The sequence below is a fragment of the Rattus norvegicus genome, chromosome 11 (genome assembly GCF_036323735.1).
Source record: "Rattus norvegicus strain BN/NHsdMcwi chromosome 11, GRCr8, whole genome shotgun sequence".
NCBI classification, from domain to species: domain Eukaryota; kingdom Metazoa; phylum Chordata; class Mammalia; order Rodentia; family Muridae; genus Rattus; species Rattus norvegicus.
This window is the reverse complement of record NC_086029.1, coordinates 84,648,744-84,673,799: the sequence shown is the minus strand read 5'-3', so window position 1 is coordinate 84,673,799 and position 25,056 is coordinate 84,648,744. Positions and strand designations below refer to the sequence as shown.

At 41.2% G+C, this 25,056-nt stretch overlaps 1 protein-coding gene across 4 annotated transcripts in view; it reads left to right on the top strand.

Annotated features, from left to right (window-relative positions):
- The window catches only part of Opa1 (OPA1, mitochondrial dynamin like GTPase), a 77,083-nt gene that overhangs the window by 16,226 nt on the left and 35,801 nt on the right, over positions 1–25,056 (top strand). For 2 of the 4 annotated variants that reach the window (XM_006248498.3, XM_006248497.3), the window contains 15 exons: positions 295–405; positions 5,044–5,097; positions 8,041–8,145; positions 11,896–11,982; positions 12,570–12,683; positions 16,557–16,637; positions 16,744–16,818; positions 17,295–17,366; positions 17,446–17,545; positions 17,801–17,931; positions 19,753–19,825; positions 19,911–19,983; positions 20,718–20,833; positions 21,668–21,732; positions 22,412–22,488. In XM_006248498.3, the coding sequence (XP_006248560.1) occupies positions 295–405; positions 5,044–5,097; positions 8,041–8,145; positions 11,896–11,982; positions 12,570–12,683; positions 16,557–16,637; positions 16,744–16,818; positions 17,295–17,366; positions 17,446–17,545; positions 17,801–17,931; positions 19,753–19,825; positions 19,911–19,983; positions 20,718–20,833; positions 21,668–21,732; positions 22,412–22,488 (1,334 nt within the window). The remainder of the gene's footprint in view (positions 1–294; positions 406–5,043; positions 5,098–8,040; positions 8,146–11,895; positions 11,983–12,569; positions 12,684–16,556; positions 16,638–16,743; positions 16,819–17,294; positions 17,367–17,445; positions 17,546–17,800; positions 17,932–19,752; positions 19,826–19,910; positions 19,984–20,717; positions 20,834–21,667; positions 21,733–22,411; positions 22,489–25,056) is intronic. The other 2 variants (XM_006248499.3, NM_133585.3) reach the window with 1 other exon arrangement.

Here is a 25,056-nt window from a genome sequence, read left to right as displayed (position 1 = left end):
GCTTCACTGTGTTGGTGCCGGCCGGCCGGCTGGCTGGCTGCTTAGGGGTTATTGCACTCTCACTTTTTAAGCCATGCTGTTTTGCTTTTATAAGAACCCAGTTTTACTAAGGGGAAATGGAAGTGCAGTGCAGAGCGCACTTGTGGGACAGTGCTTTAGGTGTCTGAGTCTCCATTTTTGTTTTAAGCTATCCACCCCTCCCTGTCTTGCATCTGTTCTTCTGTTGTGCCCTTTGGTTTAACATTGTTCTCCCTCCCCACTTTTCCTCTTCTCCTCATTGTAAACTCATGGCAGGGTCTGCTTGGTGAGCTCATTCTCTTACAACAGCAAATCCAAGAGCACGAAGAGGAAGCCCGCAGAGCCGCTGGCCAGTATAGCACGAGCTATGCTCAACAGAAGCGCAAGGTGACGGATGGCTTAAGGGGCTACTGATGCATCACACTAATTGGTCATTTCTGCCAGACCAGATCACCCTAACCATTGCTGGACTCCAGTCACTGGAAAGTGTGCTTAACAAAGTCAATTGAAAGGATACATCTTACCCCAAAGTGGGTAGGGTAGCCAAAGCCCAGAATAGAAGCTCAAGTCTAGCAGTTTAGGTCATCTGTAAGTCTGTACATTTGCGTTTAGAATGAAATTATGAACAGCTGTTTGTGTGGTACAGTTGAGTCACTCGAATAATTGGGAGTTGAAGCTGTACGAAATCCTTAAAAGTGTGCTTTTAACACCAGAGTCCCATAGGGTCAGTCCCTGTGTCCTACACAGACTTTTCTCACAATGAAGTGAGTGTGATGATTGTGCATTTATAGGCAGAAATTATCTCGTCTCTTAGAGAAATTTTTAAGTAAGACCAGAAAAATATTAAAGCTATGTACAAAATATATTCAGGAAAAGGGATCCATCATATAGCTAGCTTCTCATTTGCATCTAAGTCAAGGGAGAGACTAGATACAGGTTTAGTACAGTGCTTCTACTGGCTACCTAGATACAGGTTTAGTACAGTGCTTCTACTGGCTAACTGGTGGTCAGTGCGGGAGAGTTGTCACCATAATTCCATGTCTGCTTAATGTCATTTCCTGCCTTTTCTCAATTCCGTGGCTGTGCAACCAACAACAATATATTGTTCAGTTTTCAGTGGATGAGTAAATAAGTAGAAAAAGAAAAATTATTTCATCTTTTGGTTTAAAGGAGATGTAGCTGGCAGTGGTGATGACCACCTTTAATCCTAGCACTGGGGAGGCAGAGGCCGGTGTATCCCCTGTGAGTTCAAGGCCAGCCTGGTCTACAGAGCAGGTTCTAGGACAGCCAGGGCTATAAAAGTGAAACCTTTTCTCAGGGGGAAATAAGACAGACGGGGGGGGGGGGGGTCTTGATTTGAGGAAAGACTTATTTGAACATTCTGTGTTTGCATATGTTGTGAGTCTATCATTGAAATATTCTAAGAAGGTAGGTGCCTTCACCGAGCCATCCATACCATAGCTTTGTTACAGAAAGAAGTGGGAGAAGTTTGTGTGTTCTGGAATGTTCCCTAGAATTATGAATTGGTACCATTACAATTTGGTCTTTTTTTCATAATGATAAGACTGAAATGAGGCCCATCTGTTTGCTATCTTAAGATATAAAATGCAATGTAAGACTATAATAATGCTTCTAGTTCTGACCATTCCCGGAATATAAGTAATAAGTTCTGGCTGATTTTCTGAGAGTCCGAACATGAATGTTCAGTTTAGGCCTGCTTTACAAGTCTGTCTTCAGACTTAAGGACACCTGTCACTCCTGGTCTGTTTGCGTAGTTACTTACATGACCCTGTGGTTCCTCTCTGTGGCAGTTTGTGAAGGATAGTGACAGAACTGAACTGTGTCTGGTTTGTTTGTAATGGAACACCTAGTGGAACACAACAGGACTGGTTCCTGCAGACTGTGTAGTTGCCTTGTGTGAAAGTTAATGGGCCTTTAAAAAGAATTTATACTATTCCACAATGAGCCCATTCTGCTTACCGTCCTAAACACTAGTTCCTTACCTTGTCTTCCTCTGCTCCCTAAAGTTAGTGCACAGATGACATCAGCTCTTCACCATCTCAACCAAAATCTGTATTCCTGAGATTTTTATCATTCTAGGCATTTAAGGTTTACATAAGACCTAAAATAAACCATAGGTACTTTGAAGTCCTCTAATTATTTCTTCGTTCTTGAAAATCTAGGTCTCTGTTTTTTAATATTTTGTTAGAAGTCAAATGTTTGCCTGTATTTTCTGAGCAAAAGAGGTAACCAGGGGCAGGAGGTGTTGGTAATTTTCCTCCTGTGAGTATATATTCATACTTTTCCGGAGATTCTCAGGTACATACTTGAGTATTTCAGAATAGCCACAGTGACTTACTGTAGAAAATAAGTTCTAAAGTCAGTTTTGTTCTCACACCGAGCTGAGGGTTTTTCTCTGACATGAGCTCACTTGTGGGGAAGGTCCCACCCTTTCTCCATCAGGTTCACAGCCTTGGAATTGTAGAAAAGCTCTGCTTCCTGTCAGGGTGACTTTAAAATTAATTTCATAGTGGAAACTAAATACATTACACAACAGAGCGTGCCTCGTGTTGTAAATAGCTGAGCTTTACTAGTAAAGCCACTGGAGGAAAGCATGTCTAAGCTGTCTAAAGAGGCAGCAGGGCGTGCAGGCCTCACAAGCATGAGGATCTGAGTTTGACCCCAGAACCCAAGTAGCAGAGTCCCAGTGCTGGGGCTCCCTGGCCGGCTGGGTCTAATTGGAGAGCTCTAGAGCACTGGAGACCCTTTCTCTAAGGGGTGTGTAGTGTCTCTGGGACCAAACTAGTCTTCTGGCTTCCACACACATGGACACAGGCATACACATGGGCATGCATACATACATACAGACACACACAGGCCCATGCACATTAAAAAATAACTACAACAAACGACAGATTAGAGAGAGCTCATGCTAGTCTCTAAGAAAACATGTAAGTTATCTTCATACCAATCTTTAATACTTGTTTTATAAACCTAAGAATTTTCATCCTAGATCTTAGGGGAAAAAATGAGATCTAAGTTCTATCTATACCTCCTACTTTAAAACGTCGATTTTGATCCTTTTTAAATGAAGCAGCTAGGAAGTATGCCTCTTTGTAATATTCTAATTAATTGTTTTACCTTCTTATATAGTTTCCTTTATTTTAACCAAATTACTAAGTTAACCTTTAATAGCCCTTGGCTTCCATTAACATTTTAACTTTTTAATTTAATTATTTTAGGTTGTTTTGTTTTATTTTTAAAGATTTATTTATTTTAAATTTATGAGTACACTGTAGCTGTCTTCAGACACACCAGAAGAGGGCATCAAATCTCATTACAGATGGTTGTGAGCCACCATGTGGTTGCTGGGATTTGAACTCAGGACATCTGGAAGAGCAGTCAGTGCTCTTAACCACTGGGCCATCTCTCCAGCCCCTTTTAGCTTCTTAATTCTTATTCCACATGCTGCATACCATTGAATTTTTTATAGTAATTCAAGGTATATTTCAGAAAATCTCTCAATTTGCATTTAAAACCCAAAGCTGATGATGGTGGCAAACACCTTACAGCCCAGCCCTTGGGAAGCAGAAGCAGAACATTCTGAGTCTGAGGCCAGCCTGGTCTACATAGTAAGACTCTGCCTCAAAACGAAAAAGTTAAGCAAAGCAGTGGAAAGGCGCAGTGTTTACGTATCTTACAGTAGAGTCACTACAGTTGGGTGAATGTTTAGTAGAAGAAAGTTAGTCTCAGTACTTTTAAAGTGAACCAGGAACTTAGTCTACATCACAATGTTCATGATCATACTTTAACAGAATGGCAGCATGTCTGTGGTCTTAGTGTGGAGTGCTCTGACTCGGATGGGCCCTTTAGGGCTTGGTCTTTGGGCTGTGGGTTCTTTGACTTGCCTGGCTCCTCCTCACATTTTAAGACTTAATAATTCTTGTCCAGTCTACCCGAGCACAGATAATCAGAGTGAAGATGTAAACTGTATCAGCAAGTCTCTTCCCACTCAAGGCTAAAAACAAAATTTCTGTTAAAAAAAATCTCTTTTCAAAATAATTTTAGGTTTCAAACATATACATTTAAGGAGAAAAAATATATTATCATCCATGAAAATATGGAGAGATTTAGAAAGGTTATTTAGAATTTGGACTTAAAAATCTAAAAATAACATTTTGTAGCATGGACGAGACTTATTAATGTCTACCTCAGTAAAGAAATCATTTAAGATCCAAGGAAGACAGCTCTGCCCTATCATGAAGTCAGTGCACACTTGTGTGACCTTGTCATAAGTGACATCGTTTTCATTGTGTTTTCTGTTTTTGTATTGTGACTACTTTAAACTCTTATTATACCATGAAACCTGGAAGCTTTTAAAAAGTTTGTCTTAGAACTGTTAGTAACAATTTGAAGTATTTTGCACAATACCTGTGAATTTTATTTATGTTCAGATAAGCTGTAGTTGCTTATCTTGGTTTTCTTTCTACAGACACCGCTGCTCTGTTGAAAGTTAGCTGACCTTTCACTGGAATCTAATTTAAATTAGAACAAGCCTCTGGCTCCACTCCCCTCTGGAGATGCTAGTGCTGCTAGTGAGGAAGCTGAAAGTTGTTCTTTAGAAGATCAGTGGGACCAGTGAGCTGTTTCAGTAGCTGAAGGCAGCAACGTGCATGGTTTCCCCATACTTGTTTCTGGAAAAATGGTAGTGCTCAAGACGTTAGGTTCCTCTCTGTGCTTTAGTACAAAGCAGCTCAGGATAGAGGAAGCCCAGATGTTCATCTCCTCTGTGTCTAACAAGTCTTTCTTAACAGATGACTAGCATGGTAACAGGACAGTGACTCCTGATGCTTCTATGTCATAAGATTTTGATGAACTTTTTATTAACGAGTATAAGTTTTTATTATCTTAAATATTCACTTGATTTGTTTTATTTTAAATACACTTATACTCTTAGTGTTGCTTTAAAACTTCATCTTGTTATATATTGTATGTAACCCTAATTAAGCTATTTTAAATATTTAGGTGTCAGACAAAGAAAAGATTGACCAACTTCAGGAAGAACTTCTGCATACTCAGGTAACTGTAGTCAGTAAGAGGAGCCAGCCCTTCTGTTTTTCCTCGTGATCTGAGCCCAGGGTATCACAAGTGGGGGAAGCACTGAGACAGTGAGCAGTGCCTCAGCCCCAGGGGCTTCTGTAGAGAGGTGACAGTGCTCCCTTTCCAGTGAAGTGAACGTCGCAGTGCTTAGTGGCAGGCCCTTATCTCTAGCAGTAATTTTTGTATCTACAAAAGCTAATTGAGAAATAGGGAACCACGTGAATACCAGGTTAACTCACTCTTGGAGAGATTCCTATTTGGAGTGAATCTCATTCTGATTTTAAAGATAAACTGCTGGGGCAGGGGGGTGGCTGAAAGAATTAATGCTTTTATTGTCACTTGCTAGGCTAGATACAAAGTAAAGAAATTTGAGACTTCACATATTTCTCATGAATCCCCAAACCCCTTTCTTTGTTTTCTTGAATCCTGAAATCAATATAAAAAATTTTTCTTAAAGCTATTTCTGGTGGTATAAGCTAATCAATCTTTTAGGGTTAATGAAAAAAATCATTATTTTTTTCTTTTTTTCGGAGCTGGGGACCAAACCCAGGGCCTTGCGCTTGCTAGGCAAGCGCTCTACCACTGAGCTAAATCCCCAACCCTTTTTTTAAAGATTTATTTCACATATATGAGTACACTGTAGCTGTCTTCAGACACACCAGAAGAGGGCATCGGATCCCATGACAGATGGTTATGAGCTACCATGTAGTTGCTGGGAATTGAACTCAGGACCTCTGGAAGAGCAGTCAGTGCTCTTAACCACTGGGCCATCTCCCCAGCCCCCGAAAAAAATCATTATTTAAAAAACAGTTCTATACAATGTAATGAGTAGCTACCTTTCTGGTATAAAATTTTCCAACAGCAGTTATTGTATATAAATAACAGAATTAAAGCTTATTTTTGTAAGCCAAAAGACATACTTATCATCTTGGGTCTTCTTAGGAAAAACATAGAAGAAGGGGCAATCTGAGTGAAATCAAACAACTAGTGTATTTCTGGTGCATGGCTTTCCTTGATCTGCTCATGGAGTCTCATGTGTAACCGCACTAGAGCACCTGTGTTTTGGCTGGCCCTTGTCTTGAGACATATAAGATATATATAAGATTATATATGTGATATATAATTATATACATACATACACACACATATATATATCATATATATGTGATTTTAAGAAGATTACAGTCATGTGTGGACCTGTGTGCATAACTGTCCTCAGGTTGGACACATGCCAGCCCATTTATACTTCTAGAGGGTGGCTGCAGGTTGACACTTGTACCAAGGAAAGAAATGTAGATTTCCCCCAAATTGATTCCATATTTACAAAGAAATATGCCCCAGAAGTAAACCCTGCATGCATGCGGTTCCAGTTGTAAGCCTTTTGTGGATACACAGTGTGGAGCGCATGGTGTGATGGGTCGTGCAGTCCTCTCCGTCCCTGTCAGCGATGCTCAGGGAAAAGAGTGCACAGGCTGCATGCAAAGTGTTCGTTATCAGTTAAAAGGGGTAAAATGGGGATTACTTTTAATAGTATGTTTTATTTAAAGCATTATGTCCCAAATTAGTATCATTTCAACCTGTAGTGCATATAGCACATATTGAAAGGCATTTTATAAGGTTTTCTTTTTTAATGTATGTGAGTGCTCTATTTGCATGTATACCTGCATGCCAGAAGAGGGCATCAGATCCCATTACAGATGCTTGTGAGCCACCATGTGGTTTCTGGGAACTGAACTCAGTACTTTTGGGAGAGCCAACAGTGTGTTAACCACTGAGCCATCTCTCCAACCTCTGAAAGACACTTTTATGTTTCCAAAACACTTTCAAGATCTCAATAACTCTGTCTAGCTAGTGATTGTTTTCTAAACAGTGAAGAGATACTAGAGGTTTACTATCCTTCTGGGCTATGAAAGAAGGCTTCACAAAATATGTTTATCATACAGGCAAGTAGTTGTTCTTGTGCCATGCCATGTGGTTTTAACTATAGATGTTTTTCCTAATGAGGCCCAGCTTGTACATTCCGTAAGGATAACACTTTGGTTTCCTGTTATTTACCATGTTCTTAGGAGTTTAAAAAGAAATATTTCTCATGTTGTGATATATGATGCGTGATGTACATCTAACCATTCTGCTGATTATAGGGATCTTAATTTTTTGTAAGTGAGATGACCAGTTTGAACAGCTCACCTTGAAAAGCAAAATATGTTGCCATATTGCTACTTGGAAATAACAACCTGCGATAAAGGGATTTTCTTAATTATGTTTTTATGTCAGTATTTTAAGTACCAACAAACTTCTCCAGACATGGACATTTGACTGAACCTGGAAGAATGCAGGCCTCTTACTCAGACAGACTTGTTTAAATGCTTTTTCCTCCCCATACAAGATGACCGGAGGGAGGCTGCCCGGGGTCCCTAACCCTATGTTTCCTGCCTGTAAAGCTCCTGCTTCTGTCTGTCTGTGGGTTTCTGGTAAAGGGGTCCTCACGTGATGTATGCTTAGGCGTTACTTGTTCACGTGTATCATACCATCTTGGTTAAAATAATGTCCAGATGAGAATAAGTTTTAGCCATAGCCTTGTATCGAAGACTTTATTTTTGAAATCATAGGAAATATTGTTTCTTAAGGTTAGTCTAGACTTTTTTAACTTTTTTTTAGTATTTTTAAATTATTTCTTCATCATAGGAAGCAAAGAATTTTATGTTAAATGCTCAATTATATTGGAAAAGTGTGAATTCCACTGCTTGTTTGAAATAATGATAGTTTTATTTTCTCCATATTGTCATAGAGCATTTTAAGTGTAAAAATAATAAGTGTAACTAGTGAGGTCATATGACTCAGAATTCTGGAAGATTTTAATCAGACTTACTATTCGCTTACCCATCTCTTTCTTACACAGCCATGTGTATTGTCTCCTTGCAGTTAAAGTATCAGAGGATCCTGGAGCGTTTGGAGAAGGAGAACAAAGAGTTGAGGAAGTTGGTGCTGCAGAAGGATGACAAAGGCATCCACCACAGGAAGCTCAAGGTGCTGTGTCTAATCAGGGCGTTGACATTCGTCATTGCGTGTACATAACGAATCTTTTCAGTTGCCTGCCTGGTGCCTGAGGAAGCCTGCAGAGGGCCTCAGATCCCCAGGAACAGATGGTTGTGTAAGCTGATGTGTGGGTGCTGGGAAGTGAACCTGCGTCCTCTGGAAGAGCAGCCCAAGCTCTAAACCACTGAGCCACCTCTCCATCCCCTAAATGATGAAACACTTTAATAAATTATGAAGCACGTTGTCATCCTTTCACTTCTAGACAGTGTAAATAGTTCATAAATTGGCCTTTCCAAATCCATCATATATTAGGCCCATAAAAATCTTCATATTTTAAGAGGACCTTTTTCTTTTTTCTTTTTTCTTTTCTTTTATTGGACATTTTCTTTATTTACATTTCAAATGTCATCCCCTTTCTCAGTTACCCCTCCAGAAACCCCCTATCCCATCCCTCCTCCCCCACTTCTATAAGGATGCTCCCCCACCCACCCATTTCCTCCTGCCTCCCACCTTATCATTCCCCTACACTGGGGCATCGAGCCTTCACAGGACCAAGGGCCTCTCTTCCCATTGATGCCCAACAAGGCCACCTTCTGCTGCGTATGTGGATGGAGTCATCAGTCGCTCCATGTGTACTTTTTTTTTTTTTTTTTGGTTCTTTTTTTCGGAGCTGGGGACCGAACCCAGGGCCTTGCGCTTCCTAGGTAAGCGCTCTACCACTGAGCTAAATCCCCAGCCCCCACCATGTGTACTTTTTGATTGGTCTCTGGGAACTCTGGGGTGTCTGGTGGGTTATATTGTTGTTCTTCCTGTGGGGTTGCAAACCCTTTCAGCTCCTTCAGTCCTTTCTCTAACTCCTCCATTGGGGACCCTGTGCTCAGCCCAATGGTTGGCTATGAGCATCCACCTCTGTATTTGTCGGGCTCTGGCAGAGCCTCTCAGGGGACAGCTATATCAGACTCCTGTCAGCAAGCACTTCTTGGCATCCGCAATAGTGTCTGGGTTTGGTGACTGTATATGGGCTGGATCCCCAGGTGGGGCAGGCTCTGAATGGCCTTTCCTTCAGTCTCTGCTCCACACTTCATCTCTGTATTTCTTCCTCTGAGTATTTTGTTCCTCCTTCTAAGAAGGACTGAAACATCTACACTTTGGTCTTCTTTCTTCTTGAGCTTCATGTGGTCTGTATCTTGGACTAATATCCACTTATCAGTGAGTGCATACCTTGTGTGTTTTTCTGTGACTGGGTTACCTCACTCAGGATGATATTTTCCAGTTCCATCCATTTGCCTATGAATTTCATAAAGTCATTGTTTTTGATAGCTGAGTAGTATTCCATTGTGTAGATGTACCACATTTTCTGTATCCATTCCTCTATCGAAGGACATCTGGGTTCTTTCCAGCTTCTGGCTATTATAAATAAGGCTGCTTTGAATATAATGGAGCACGTGTCCTTGTTATATGTTAGAGCATCTTTTTGGTATATGCCCAGGAGAGGTATAGCTGGGTCTTCAGGCCAATTTTCTGAGGAACTGCCAGACTGATTTCTGGAGTGGTTGTACCAGCTTGCAATCCCACCAACAATGGAGGAGTGTTCCTCTTTCTCCACATCCTTGCCAGCATCTGCTGTCACCTGTGTTTTTGATCTTAGCCATTCTAACTGGTGTGAGGTGGAATCTCAGGGTTTTGGTTTTTTTTTGGTTTTTTATTTGCATTTCCCTGACGATTAAGGATGTTGAACATTTCTTTAGGTGCTTCGAAGCCATTCAATATTCCTCAGTTGAGAATTCTTTGTTTAGTTCTGTGCCCCATTTTTTAATAGAGTTATTTGGTTCTCTGGAGTCTAACTTCTGGAGTTCTTTGTATATGCTGGATATTAGCCCTTAAGAGGACTTTCTTATGAATCAGTCTATTTTAAAAATATACATAGGTTATCTTCAGGCTTAATTTTCATATTTATAAAATTGGGATTCTCTTAAATACTTTTTATTTATTTATTTTATTTATGTGAGTACACTCACTGTCTCTGTCTTCAGACACACCAGAAAAGGGCATTAGATCCCATTACAGATGGTTGTGACCCACCATGTGGTTGCTGGAAATTGAACTCAGGACCTCTGGAAGAGCAATTAGTGCTCTTAACCACTGAGCCATCTCTCCAGCCCTTAAATACTTTTTAAAAGTTATTATGTATGCATATTATATGTGTATACCATGGGGGGGGTGTCTGTCCAACTGTGTCTGTTGGGGGTTGGTTCTCCCTTTCCCCCTTTACTGGGTTCCAGGAATAGAATTCAGGCCACCAGGCTCGCATGGTATATGCCTTTACTTGTTGAGCCATCTTGCCTGCCCCCAATTAGGACTTAGAGTTTGCGAATACTCATGCCTCATGAGTACATGACTCATGCCACTGTTGCCTTACTAGTATTTGTCTTCAGTTTTTAATTCTAACTCTTATTTCCAAGGGAAGTTTTTTATTACAACAATTAAATTTTTAAAAATAAATGTATATTGATATTGTTGTCATCAACATATTGTTAATTACCAGTATCGGTAAATAAGTCATACTATCACCAAAGACTGAAGCCAGATGTGTTCAGTTGACCCGGTTCTTTTAACTCGAAAGTTTAATGCTGTAATCATTGTCTCAGAATAAGTAAAAATGAGTTGCTACAGCATTCCAGAGTCATAGTGAATCGTGCCACATGTTCTAGAACCAAGGTCCAAGGATGTCTTTCTCATTTAACAAGCAAGCTTTAGTGAACTCCTGACTGTTTTTACAAGTGCCTGGCGTGCTCAAGGATTGGGAAATAGAATTGTCTTAGAAATGGTGTTTTCCCTCATAAGATGCAGTGGTGATGAAATGTGTTTATGTTTAGGCAGATGTGAGAGCAGCTATGTGCCATTTAGGAGTCTCTATTATTGAGGGGCAAAAGAATGCTTAAACTCTCATAATGTTCCCACTAACCTTACTTAGTGAATGCTTGATGGCTACCCTTTCTTCTCAGACCTATATGTATGCGTGTTTGTTCCTTAGTTTACTTGAAGCTGTTGTAGGCCTGATTCCATGCTCATTCCTGATGTCCAGAGAAAAGCAACAGAGGACATTTGTCCTTTGCTTGCATTGCAGCCTTCCCAGTTCTTAGGGAAGCTCTCCTGCTTGAACTGACCCCTGACCACTTCTCCGTTCCAGGCTTTCACACGCACATTCTCCCTGCCTGCACTCACATGCATGTGCTCCCTGCCTGCCCTCACATGCATGTGCTCCCTGCCTGCCCTCACATGCATGTGCTCCCTGCCTGCCCTCACATGCATGTGCTCCCTGCCCGTTCTCACATGTGTGCTCTCTGCCATCTCTACACTGTCATGTGCTTTTCTGCCTTCTATTCCTTCCCCTTCCCTGTTCTCACACAGCCTAGACTTGACCGTGTGGTTTCTGTCTGTTAGTTGGTCACCTGACCATGTATTTGACTCATACAGTGTTAGTGGTTGGCTCATTAATGTTAATAGGCTTTCTCTTTTACTGTCTAACTAGATTATGAGATCCTAAATTAATAGCTTTTTACTGTCAGTGTATTTCTAAATAAACTGAAGAAGTAGCATTAATTATTATAACTAGTTTTATTATGAAATTATATAATAAAAAAACAATACAAACTTGAATTTATATTTTCTCTTGCTGTATCTGTGGTCTTTGATTTTTTTTCACTGACTTTTGCTAATTTTAATTTTTTTGCTTTGCAGAAATCTCTGATCGATATGTATTCTGAAGTTCTTGATGTCCTTTCTGACTATGATGCCAGCTACAATACCCAAGATCATCTGCCACGGGTAAGGGGGAATAGACAGGGACCTGCCGTTAGCAGGAAAGTCCTCTCCTTACATCATCATCGTTTCTGCCTCTCCTGGGGTACCTCAGCTACCAAGCACTGCTTTGTTCCTTATTGAGGACCAAAAAAGTAAATATATGTGTTTTGAAAGAAAATGGTCAGATATCTGCCATTGTACAATCATTATAATGTTAAAATAACTAGGCAAAAAATGTGAGTGTATGGATGAAATTTAGTCTAACAGAATCCAAAAGTATGTTTGTAAAGTATAAACTAGCTATGGAAGACATCTGTAGAAAGTTAATGATCCAGGTTTAGAAATAACTCTTTCACTCAGCATACTTTTAGAAACTACAAATTTGAATATGAATAATAGAGCCAATTAATTCTTTAGTTATGTGTATCTCCAGAGTGCCTACATGCATCAAATTCATTCTTTTATAAAACAATATAACTTCTTTTGGCTCTAAATATCTTAAAATATTTCTTAAATGCTATCATTTAAACCCTACTTACATTTTATTTGATATCAGAAAAATGCTAAGACATGCTAATACATGCTGATACATGCTATTTGTCTTGTGATAGGTTGTTGTGGTTGGAGATCAGAGTGCTGGAAAAACAAGTGTTCTGGAAATGATTGCTCAAGCACGAATATTCCCACGAGGATCCGGTGAGATGATGACGCGCTCTCCAGTGAAGGTAGGGAAGGAGGCCATCCCACTGACGACCTCAGAGAAACAACGCTTCAGTGGTGGAGTTCAGACTTAGCTAGAGAGGGGGCTCTCCCACAGCATCGGGGATCATTCCCACTGTAGGAATTAGAAGGGGGCACAGCTAGGGGCCCACATGCCCAGAGCTTAGGCTGAGTGAAGGTAGAGGTGGGAAAGGACATCTCGGCTAGTGACTGTCTAGGTGGCACTGTAAGGTCTCTTGATGTTATCTAGAATAAGACACACAGGGGCTGCTCTCAGAGACTGAGAATATTGCAAGTAGTGTCAGCAAGTGTAGATAATGTCCTATTGTATTTACCCGCAAGTCACTGGGGCAAAGGGTGTGTGTGTCTGTGTGCGTGTGTGCGTGCATGTGTGCGTGTGTGTGTGTGTGTGTGCACCCATGAACGCTCTGAGCACGTGCAATATGTAAAGCCGATAACTACTCACCAGTGGAGACAGGAAAAAAATAAATGACTATAGACTTTTTTTTAAGACTTATTTATTTAGTTAATGTATAATGTACACTGTGGCTGTCTTCAGACACACCAGAAGAGGGCATCGGATCCCATTACGGATAGTTGTGAGCCACCATGTGGGTGCTGGGAATTGAACTCAGGACCTCTGGAAGAGCAGTCAGTGCTCTTAACCATTGGGCCATCTCTCCAGCTCTATAGCCTCTTTTATTAAGCAAATATTTATTCAGCTCCTAGTGTGTGCCAGCATTGACCTACCAGGCATGGGTAACCTTTTAACATTGTGGTATTGTATATAGAACACTCGAGAACTGTGCTGTCAAATTGCCAAATAAACAAATATCTCTGTATTTTAATTAAGTTTATGAGTTGGTGTTGAGTCACATTCCTCGTTATTCTAAGGTACACATAGCCCATGGGCCAGAGGTCAGGTATACCTGGCTTTAGACAATGTGCAGTAAATTTAAAAAGATTCTTACCGGGCTGGAGAGATGGCTCAGCAGTTAAGAGCACCTGACTGCTCTTCCAGAGGTCCTGAGTTCAATTCCCAGCAACCACGTGGTGGCTCACAACCATCTGTAAAGAGATCCGATGACCTCTTCTGGTGTATCTGAAGACAGCTACAGTGTACTTATATATAATAAATGAATAAATCTTAAAAAAAAAAAGATTCTTACCATAAGCATAATACATATTAACTATTTACACTATTTAGTTTGTTAGAGATAGAGCTGGGAAAGTCCAGTGGGGATGACAGGACGCTTGTAGGTGACATAGCTAAGATGGCGTTTGAACCAAGGTTTACAGAGAGTGAGGGAAGTAGTCATGTTGTAGTACAAGTATGCTGCAGGAGGCTGGTGTACAGCCCTTAAGTGGGAAGGCAGTCCTGCTAGAGAAATAGTAAAGAAGCCAGTGTGCTGGGCTACAGGGGAGACTCCTCAGACACAGGACAGAGGGATAATGGATGGCAGGAATAAGCAGATAACTATAGCCTGCTAGGCCAGTTTACAGGCTATGATGCTTATTTTAAGTTAAATGGGAAGCCAGTGATGTCCTCAGCAGACTTCTGTCACCTTCAGAAAGGCTCTGGCTACTGTGTTGAATGGAGATTTTTGGCAAAGTGGGTTGAATTGTGGAGATCAGATGAAAGGCAGTTGGAGTAGGTGGTACTTAGATGCAGAAAGTATTTAATAGAGTGAAAAGAACTGGTGAGATTACAAAACTATTTACAGAAGCAACAGGGTTTCTTGATAGCTTGATAAAAAGAGATCAATCATCAAGGACTTGGGCTTTGACCCGAACAGGTTAAAGAATGTTATTTGCAAAGAAACATCTAAGGAGGTCCATTTGGGGGAAGATATTCAAGAGTTTGATTTTCTTGCTAAAGGGAGCTTATAAATAAGTATCTGGATGTGCAGATTTGAGGAGTGGTCTGGACTGGAGACATACATTTTAGAATCAAGACCATGAACAGGAACCGTGACATCAGCTAGGAGCCACGGCAAGAGCATCTCAAAGAGGAAAGGACCATGAGTGAGGAGCAAGGGGAGACCGAGCCCCAGTCACTCAGTTTACCTTGGGTCAAGTGGGTGGGAGGTGTGGATGCTCTCGGCTTGATTCTGCTTCCCCGGAATAATATGTAGCCAGGTTATTAGCCGTTCAGACACAGAGTATCGAGGCAGAAAAACAAAAGCAAAAGCTTTCTAAGAGATTATGGTGACTCTGCTGATGAAGTCAAGTAATTCAGAGATTGAAGGGGTCAGACTGAAGTCACCAGTAAGGCTGTGGGCATAAATTTAAAGTGAATCTGTGAGGTTGGGGATTGGTTATTGTTTCTCTTTCACATTCGTCTGATAGAGGTTAATTACTGGGAAATTGAAATCACCAAGTAGTACACTCAGAACTGTGGTACATACTGAGACAGTGGGGCTGGTATTAAAATCTGGAAGTGATGGCAATGTGACTGCATGGAGGTGGAGTATTATGTGACTCAAGAGTATTCTTTGGGATCTGACTCTGAGTTGGACACCACTGTGTGAGAGTGGTTTCTCCTTCACTGATGGATGGTATTCGGTGTACTGAACTGTGTACATCCATTTCACCGTCCTGGGTGCGAGTCTAATGTATTTCAGTTTAGGCGTTTAAGCCCAGAGCCAGCCTGCGCCTCCTGTTGTGCACAGTGGTCAGTATGAAAACCCTGGGGCTTCATCTTTTACTTTGCTACAGGCACCGGAATTGGAGAGGCTGTGTGTGATACTTCAGGAAATTAGCTGTCCGGGAGGCGGGTTGCTTTCAGATAGACAAGCCATTAGCCTTCTGTTCATCAAGACCCCTGCTGCTTGATAAACTCCTGTTTGTGTCTCCTCGGAGCAATGAAATTGGCAAATCTGGACTTAGCATTTTGGCTTCTTTAACCCAGCTTTCTTTTCAGTTTCTAAATATCAGTATCTTGAAGGGACCTTGCTCATAAGATGAAGGGTTAATTTGGTGATTCGTTTCTGCAGTTCATTTTTAGCTAGGATCTTAGCACCTGAGGTCTCAGTTGCTTTAAAACCCTGAATTCCAATTTTTTTATATACTTGGGTTTTTTGTTTGTTTGCTTGCTTATTTTGGTCTGTTTGACAGTGTGATTGCTGTAGAGTTTAAGCTTTTCTCATAGCCCTTTGTCCAGAACCATAAATCAGTAAGTACTCAAAGGAAAATAGCTGACAATCCCCCAAGGCCTCTAGGATGGTTCTTTCTGGTTTCTGGTTTCTTGTGTAACTTGCTTAGCTTATCTCAGTGTAAGGAAATACATTTTAAAAATAAAACAGTGATTATGGTATCTTGGAGTGTATGCACTGAAAATTAAAGAACATCAAATTTAGACACTCTTGTAAAACACCGTCACTGCCATTGTGACATATTTCAGCACAGTGCCTCTACTGAGAAGCTTGCTGTGACTCCTGGTGGCTAAGGTCAGTCTGTGCTGTAGTACTCAGCTTCGACTGCACTCTTCCCATCTGTGTGGAGGGAGGTCTGAAGCAGAGGGACCAGCCCTGCCTCCCCATCTGTGCCTCCATGTGTAGTGAACTTACTGAGCAACAGTGGCAAATGAACCGCTCTCCCTGAATTCATCTCAAGTTAATGCTGCCTTCTCTCTGAATTCTTCAAACTGTCGAGGGCTGGCTTCTGTTCTTGGTTGTCTGCAGAGAAGGAGAGAGGCCAGCAGCCTAGCTCATAGCCTGAGAGCCCACCAGTCTCATTGAGAGGCAGCAGTGTCAGCAGCCGTGCGTGCCTGCACCTGAGCATGGCATGAAAGTGCAGTGGTTGGCTCTGTCCGACTGTCCAGGTGCTGTGAGCTAATGTCAGTGTAAATGTGTCATTACGTATGTCTGTCCTTCCAGGTGACTCTCAGTGAAGGCCCTCACCACGTGGCCTTGTTTAAAGACAGCTCCCGGGAGTTTGACCTCACCAAGGAGGAAGATGTAAGTAGACTCCGTCTCTGGCTCGCCTGTCGCCTTACAGCCCTGCGTTGTCTAGGACAGTGAGGTGGGGCATTTGTCCTGAATCCTTGTTCTTTTCCTCTCATAGCTTGCAGCGTTAAGACATGAAATTGAACTCCGGATGAGAAAAAATGTGAAAGAAGGTTGTACTGTTAGCCCTGAGGTAAGGCCAGCAATTCACTTCAGCCATGACTTAGGGAAAGGAAGTTTTTGTAGATATTAATAATGTGGATATTAATATGGTATTTAGATTGTAGCTGTTCCAATATGTATAGATACTTTTTTTTCAGTTTTTATTTTATTTTTCTTTTTTGAGACAGTCTCACTATTCAGCCCTGCCTGGCTTAGAACTTACTATGTAGATCAGGCTGTCCTTGAACTCACAGAGATCCGTCTGCCTCACAGATGCTGGGATAAAAGGCATATGTCACCACACTCAGCAGATTTTTTTTTAATGTTCTAAGTAGCATATCATTGTGGAGTGAATTTTCTAGAATAATTACTTTGGGATCAAAAGAAAATAGCTTTTTCTGAAATAAGTATCTAAATGAACAAGATAGAGGATATTCAGAATGTTTATCACCACAAATATCCTTAAGAAGTTCGCCCCTAGAGCTTGATCTTTCTCTTCCTGAACAGACCATATCTTTAAATGTCAAAGGCCCTGGGCTGCAGAGGATGGTGCTGGTGGACTTGCCTGGTGTTATCAACGTAAGTACACGGGAGGTACGTTCCGTTTATTTTCTCTGTGGAGGCTGTCTGTAGTGACTCTTAAAACCTTTTCTTCTAGACTGTGACATCAGGCATGGCTCCCGACACAAAGGAAACTATTTTCAGTATCAGCAAAGCTTACATGCAGAATCCTAACGCCATCATCCTGTGCATTCAAGGTAAGCCCCAGCAGCTTTTCACCGCCGCATGCTTTCCTCTTACATGTGAGCATTGCAGCAGCGCATGCGTCTAAACACGTGCGGCAGACATGTTCCGTTCATTGTTCATTCTGTTGACAAATGGGACCTAAGCTGGGAAGCTTCTGCCACTTTTCATCATTGGAATTTTTATTGGCTACATTCCTAACGTAAACATGTTAAGACTAAATGTTTACAATGAGTAATGATTACACTCTCATGTTTCCTTTTTTTCAGATGGATCTGTAGATGCCGAGCGCAGTATTGTTACAGACTTGGTCAGTCAAATGGATCCGCATGGAAGAAGAACCATATTTGTTTTGACCAAAGTAGACCTGGCAGAAAAAAATGTAGCCAGTCCAAGCAGAGTGAGGGCAAATTCTTTATTATAAGAATGAGAGGGGGGGGGAGAGGGAGGGGAAGAGGGAGAGACAGACAGACAGACAGATACCACACAGACTTTATTTTTTTCCATATGGATTCTAGGAATCTCAGTTAGGTGTTTGCCTTTACAAGGTGAGCGCTTAACCAACTCAGCTATTCCCCTGGATAGAGAATGTAGGCTTTCTCTGGGTGCAGGTCTGGCTTAGGTCATGCTCCTTAGGTATTCAGTGGTAGTTAAAGTTAAAGATTAATCCTGGCTACCATTTACTAGCTGTGTGATCTCGGGGTAAGTTGTTGAGCCTTTCAGTGCTTTAGGCTCCTTATCTGGTCAGAATGAAGACATTTATGATCCGGTCTCTCAGTTTGTGAGGAGTTAATAGTCAGTTATGCACAGTGATCAGAACGGTTCTCTGGCACCAAGTGTCATGTACCTGGTAGCTGGCTTGTTTACAAATGATAAATTATATTCTCTATTCGCCTATAGAACAATGCTTTTGGGTCTACATCCCCACTGCTACTGCACAGGATGTCTCTTTCTGCCTTATACCTGTGGACTTTGCCTCTGTGTCAAGGTCCCCAGGGGCAATGATTCTCTTGTAGACTCCCAGGTCTTACCACATAGTCATACTTGCCTCAAAGACCATTGCAGAGCCATGAAGTAGAAGACGCATAGGGTACAGTCTGGAGGCATCTTCCTTAGGTTCCCAGGAGTCTGTTCCCAGTCACCAGTCAGAGATGGACCCAAATCTCAGATCCTCAGAGGAAAACTGGTTAGCATAAGCCATGTTGCCCAGGAGTGCCAGACAGAGGAAAGCGGGCCTTTCCTGTTGCCCCCTTGGGCCTGCTGTGGCAACTTGTCTTTGAGCCTCTACCCCTCTGCCTTATTTTTAAGAGCAAGGCAGTGCTGCTGTGGCAGTGTTGGTCCTCACGCAAAGAAGGCAAAGCAAAGTAGAACGATGTCTGCGACCTCCATTTCTCCCCCATTGCTTCCATTCCTTTCTCCTCTGGGGTAGTCTCTGAGTTTCGTCTGAGAGGCAGTGGATGCTTACTTCAGGCCTTTCTGTGGCAAAGACCAGAGTCTTTAGCCCAGGTTTAACTTGTCTCACCCAGTGTTAATCTAAACAGTCCTCCGGAAGTAGAAATTCTCATATCATGTGTGAGTGATGGATTTATGTGAATATGCTCCTTCCAAGGTCCTGACTCCATATCTCAGCAGATAAAGGCACTGTAGCAAGTCTGACATAGGTTGGGTCTCTGACAGAGAGAGCTAGCTTCCACAGTTGTCTTCTTATCTCTATAAGTATTCCCACACATACATATACAAATAACAAATGTAATTCTTTAATTTCATAGAATAATTTAAGTTTTCAAATATTCAAAGAAACTATAAGGAAAAAGTAATAAAGCTGTTTATTGAGTGCTTCTCTGTGCCAGCTACTGTGTTAAGTGTCATTATCTCAAACCCTCTATGACTTTTTATTCAAATTAACTCATTTACTTAAGGTCACATACCTAGTAAATGGCAGAGGAAGAACTCCAAACACAGTCTGACCAGAAGCACGATAATGAATCCTCCCACATTTTAATCTTCGTGTATATATTTTAATAAGATATTTTCAGTATATGTAAGGTACCCCTCAGATAACAATGAGAACACATTTGTGTACTTTTGAGCATAGATGAATGTTCTGGTAAATAATGCATGTCTAGAGTTTTTAACATTTCGCTTCCTAAATCACATGTTGTACTTTTAAAAAGGAAGTGAGTCTATATTTCACATTTGTTTTTCCAATTTATTAAAATAGATACAACAGATAATTGAAGGCAAGCTCTTCCCAATGAAAGCTCTGGGTTATTTTGCTGTCGTAACAGGAAAAGGTATGCAAAGATAGATTATTCTAACTTACTTTTAGTTTGTGTTGTTTCATTTTCTTGATGAAAATTTGGTCACCATCTTTCCTAGGAAACAGCTCTGAAAGCATTGAAGCTATAAGAGAATATGAAGAGGAATTTTTTCAGAATTCAAAACTGCTAAAGTAGGTGTCATAATATTCAACGACTTTACAGCGAGAGCTGTGACCCGGAACTACTTCAGCTTTGTCAGCCATGTCTTGAGCCGTTAGTTTACTGTGCTATCTATCTACGTGGTGGTGTATATCTAACGGGGTGTCCTGGAGTACTCTCGGACAGAACTGGAAGCACTGTACCATGTGGTCCAGTAGACTGCCTCTGTGGATGTGGGCAAAGAGACAATTCTCATTCCTCTTACATTGTTTTCCCTAGAAAGTGATTTTTTAATTAATGTTATTTTTTAAATATGTATGCACATTCCTCTTATAATAATAGAAGTTGGAGTGGGAGGTGACAAAAGGATATTGCTAAATAGATACTGAACCACAAAGGAAAATGGAAGGACTAAAAGAGGAATTGAGTGACACGGAAAGTGTCTCCGTGGAGTTCTGGAAATGGAAAAGCATGCCTGCCTCAGATTGGTCCGGAAGTAAGAATCATCCCTGTAGGCGTAGCCCAGGAACTCTCTCTATTGGAAGGAAGCGACGAGCCTGTAGATCTGCACTGTCCACGGCCGAGCTCACTGGTCATGTGCACTCGCCACACTGGCCATGGACCTCAGAGCTCAGTGAGTGCTCACCTTGCTGGACAGCTCAGATAGGCCCATTTTCTTCCTTGCAGAAAGCTTTACTGGGCGATGTTAGTGTGAAGTAAGTGCTCCTTTGTCATTCTGACGCACTTTAGCTGTGGTCTCCTGTAGGACAAGCATGCTAAAGGCACACCAGGTGACCACGAGAAATCTAAGCCTTGCCGTGTCAGACTGCTTTTGGAAAATGGTTCGAGAGTCGGTTGAACAACAGGCTGATAGTTTTAAAGGTAAGCTGGCTTCTTAAAGTAAGCCTACAAATCCAGCCATGTGAGTCGACAGTCTTCCAAATTCAGCAGATTTTTACTTCCTTTCTCAGTCAGCAAGTACCTGAGTTACTATTGGACAATATGTGGGAAATGGAGAGGTGCAAACCTGTTGTACAAGACCTGGTTTTCCCTGTCAGAAGCAGCAGGCCTGCAGTAGTGTTTAGAGACACTCAGCAGCCTGTAGAGAACTTGACCCTCCTGACAGGGGAGACCCTGGGAAGCCTACATTGTCCTGATTCCCTATGCCCACCCTCTCTGCAACCAAGTCTGCTTCCATAGCTTCCATCGGGAAAGTTTACTATCATTCTACTTAGAGCCACAGCAAGTTTGTGTTTTCTTTATTTCCGTTTCACAGAAGAGAGGACAAAGATGCAGAGTAACTTATCCAACCAGCATGCATAGCATTAGAGACCCACGATCTAAATTGCAGCGCCTGACATTATTCTCCTAGACAGACCCACGATCTAAATTGCAGCGCCTGACTTTATTCTCCTAGACAGACCCACGATCTAAATTGCAGCGCCTGACTTTATTCTCCTAGACAGACCCACGATCTAAATTGCCTGACTTTATTCTCCTAGCAGCTGCACTAAACTGCCACAGCCGTGGACTTGGGTGTAAAATTAAGTGGGCAAAACTCCAAGTAAGGAAAATAGTGTAGACAACTGTGATAGTAAATCCAGATGTCAGCACAGACACCCTCAGAAGCCTGGCTCATACGGAAGGTAGAGGGGAGCCTTCACTACTGTGTGAAGCACAGAGCGGTTGGACCTGAGCATCTTCCTTCCTCCACAGCGACTCGCTTCAACCTGGAGACAGAGTGGAAGAACAACTACCCCCGCCTGCGGGAGCTCGACAGGGTAAGAGTCCAAACGCACGCGGTCCTGTCTATGCTTGAACTACTGTGCTCTTTAGAGTTCCTGTTGACCTGCTGAGCTACATCGCTGTGATTTTAATGATGATTACTTAGGAATAGTTGTCTTTCTACAGTAGTAACTATTATAACGTTTTAAAATAATTAGGAATCATAAGATATAAAACATGTTAAAATGTTTTCTGAGAAAGTTATGACTTTTAGTAGTCTTATTGATATATGCCTATGTAATCTAATTTTTGGTTTTATTTTTCATTAGCTTTTTACTTTCTTGGTATTTACCTTAGAAATATAGTCCATTTAATGGGAACTAAATATTCTTTTTCTTTGATTTTAAAATAGCATTAGTTATAAGACCCAGCATTCACTTACTATTACTAATCACTGAATTGTGTGTTGCTTCTTTAGCAATTGTTTTGTGGAAATGTTATGTTTAAAAAACTGCAGTATGACCTGAAAAGAGTAGACAGTGCACCTGCTTCTCGGTCCCTGTCTGAGTAATGACTTTCCTGAAGGAGGTTAGAAGGCCATTTCTTAGTCTCGCGTCTTCAACCCAGAGCTTAGTCGACCACCCTGTCTGTACCCTGCTTTTGGGTATCTCTGAAGGTCGTGACAGGACAGATATAGTGTCTGTGACGATGCTAATTTGTGTCTATGTTGCCTAGAATGAACTATTTGAAAAGGCTAAAAATGAGATCCTCGATGAAGTCATCAGTCTGAGCCAGGTTACTCCAAAGCACTGGTGAGTGGCCATCTTTCCTCGATGTCTTTCACTCTAACGTAGAAGAAAGCAGTGGGTTTTCTTGCCTTTGTTCCTCCTTCAAAATGAAGTAGCCAGAGAATAGAGTGCGTCTCCTTAAAACAGCTGCAGCTGTGGTCTGTCTACTGAGTGTCTGCGCGGTAGCTTACTCAGGGCTCCTGTTGACTCTGGCTTTGGCTCCAGCTTGTCGTCTCCTTGTTCTTAAATACAGACTTGTGATTTCTATAGTCATTTACACATAATTTCATAAAATTGCCACAAAATAACTTGTCAGGACTAGATATTACTAATGGAGAATCGCATCCTAGGGAATATTGTTCTATTAAGGAAGAATGGTTTGTGCTTTTTAGCTCTCATTCCGGAGCAGAACTGGTCGTTTCTGTAATGGGTATGTGCTGAGCTGTGCACAGGAACATTTTTTAAATTTTATGTATATGAGCACTTTGCCTGCATGTGTCTGTGGCCTACAGAGGCCAGAAGAGGACCCTGAACCTCTAGAACTGGAGTTGCTTACAGTTGTGAGCTGCCCTATGAATGCTGGGACTAGAACTCGTGTCCTCTGATACAGCCATCAGTGCTCTTAATCACAGTGCCAGCTCTCCAGACCCACTGTGTGGTATTTTATTATTATTGCTTCCCACTTAGATTTTGTTTTTAAGTAGTAAACTGATCCCTTTGAAAATGTGTCATATGAATCCTATGGGAAGCTATGGTCTTCAATTCATGTTTATATAAATGTAGGCATTCTTATTGGAACAGGGCATTATAAGCAACCAGACTAAACCAGACTTGGTAGCCGATACCTAGAATCCTAGCACATAGAAGCCAGAAGCAGGAGGAACACAAATTCTAAGCTATGGGTAATCTTGTAACAACAGCAAGACAGACTACATGTAGTTCAAATGAACTATATATAAAAAGTCCAAAAATGTATATTGTATTTTAATTAACAAATTACTTATGCCTTGGTTATCTTCTAATAAACGTGTGATATTTAAGAATGTATCACTCTTGATACAAAATATCCTTACCACAATTCAAGATGGATAGATGGATAAGTGGGTGGGTGAGTGGATAGATGGATGGATGGATGGATGGATGGATGGATGGATGGATGGATGGATAACAGACTATCACACTGAGTCACAGTATCAACATCTCGTCCCTTAATTTGTTCTCACCAACTTTCTCATCTCAGCCCCCTTTCCTTCCTTAGTGATGCCCCCTCTTTCTTAAAGTCATCTATATTTGCCACATTTTTAATCTCTCTTTGTTAAGAAAAAGATATCTGATCTTATTTTTACTATTGACTGAGAAATCAAATATATAGGACACAAACTGTTGTGTTTCTTATTTATATTTTAAACCAGTTCAGTGACTCTGTGTAATTCAGTTAGCTCTTGAAATTGCAAGAGAGATACAGTTATATAGATATCTACTTGAGTAAATTTAAAATATATATAAAGTAAAAAGTGCAATAAAAATAAAATAGAAAACTGAGTAAAATTAAAATACTAGTTGCCTTCCTGGGCTGTGTGAGGATAATGTACATAAAACACAATTTATAAATCATGACGAGTGGCCTGAGCACAGTCAGTGGTAGAGCGCCTGCTTAGCCAGCGAAGGCCTGGGTTCTCGTCAGTACTACCGAAAGGAAAAAGCCTACAACTGACAATATTATTTATGACAGGAAAAAATGTGATCCTTCTACAAATTAATTGGTTACCATGAATAAAATTAGCATTGTTTAATGCACAAGGGACTTAGCAGAGTTGTGAAAGGACAAGTGATATTTCCTGTGGAGAAGACCCAGCTGAGAACTACAACACTTGGTGGCGAAGAATCCCTAGCTACCTGATCACGTGACCCTAGCCAGTCCCAGTCTTCACCATTCATGCTGTAGTGGATTTAACTACATTATACCAAAGGTACTTCAGGAGTATAGTTGAGATCACCTTAGACCACTATTGTCAACCTCCTAATGCTGCAGCCATTTAATACAGTCCCTCATGTTGCAACCCTCAAATTATTTTTGCTACTTCACAACTAATTTTGCTACTATTATGAATCGTAATATAAATGTCTGATATGCATAGGCTGCCCCTGTGTTTCCCTGTATCAGTCCACTACCCCAAGAGGTCACACCCCACAGGTTGAGAACTGCTCCCTTCGAAGTTTTTGTTGGTATTACTTAACGGCATAATGGCATTACATGGCACGTTAAGATGGGTGGATGCCTTAACTCTGTGAATTATTGAAGGCCTAGATGCACTGTGTGTCCTAATGGGATAATTCATTATTTACTCACAAACATTCTGTATACTTTACTCATATTTTAAGAAAGGAGTCCCGGGGGTTCACTTTGAAATATAGTGTGTTACAGTGTAAATACACACAGTGCATTTGTCCAGCAATGCACATGATCTTTAAATTTAGCTACTGATGTTAAATAAGATGTGGGTGCACCATTAACATATAACCATCTTTAGCATAATAAATGGCTGGTTTTATAGAAATATACTTTTATGAAATCAGTATTGTGGTGTGCAT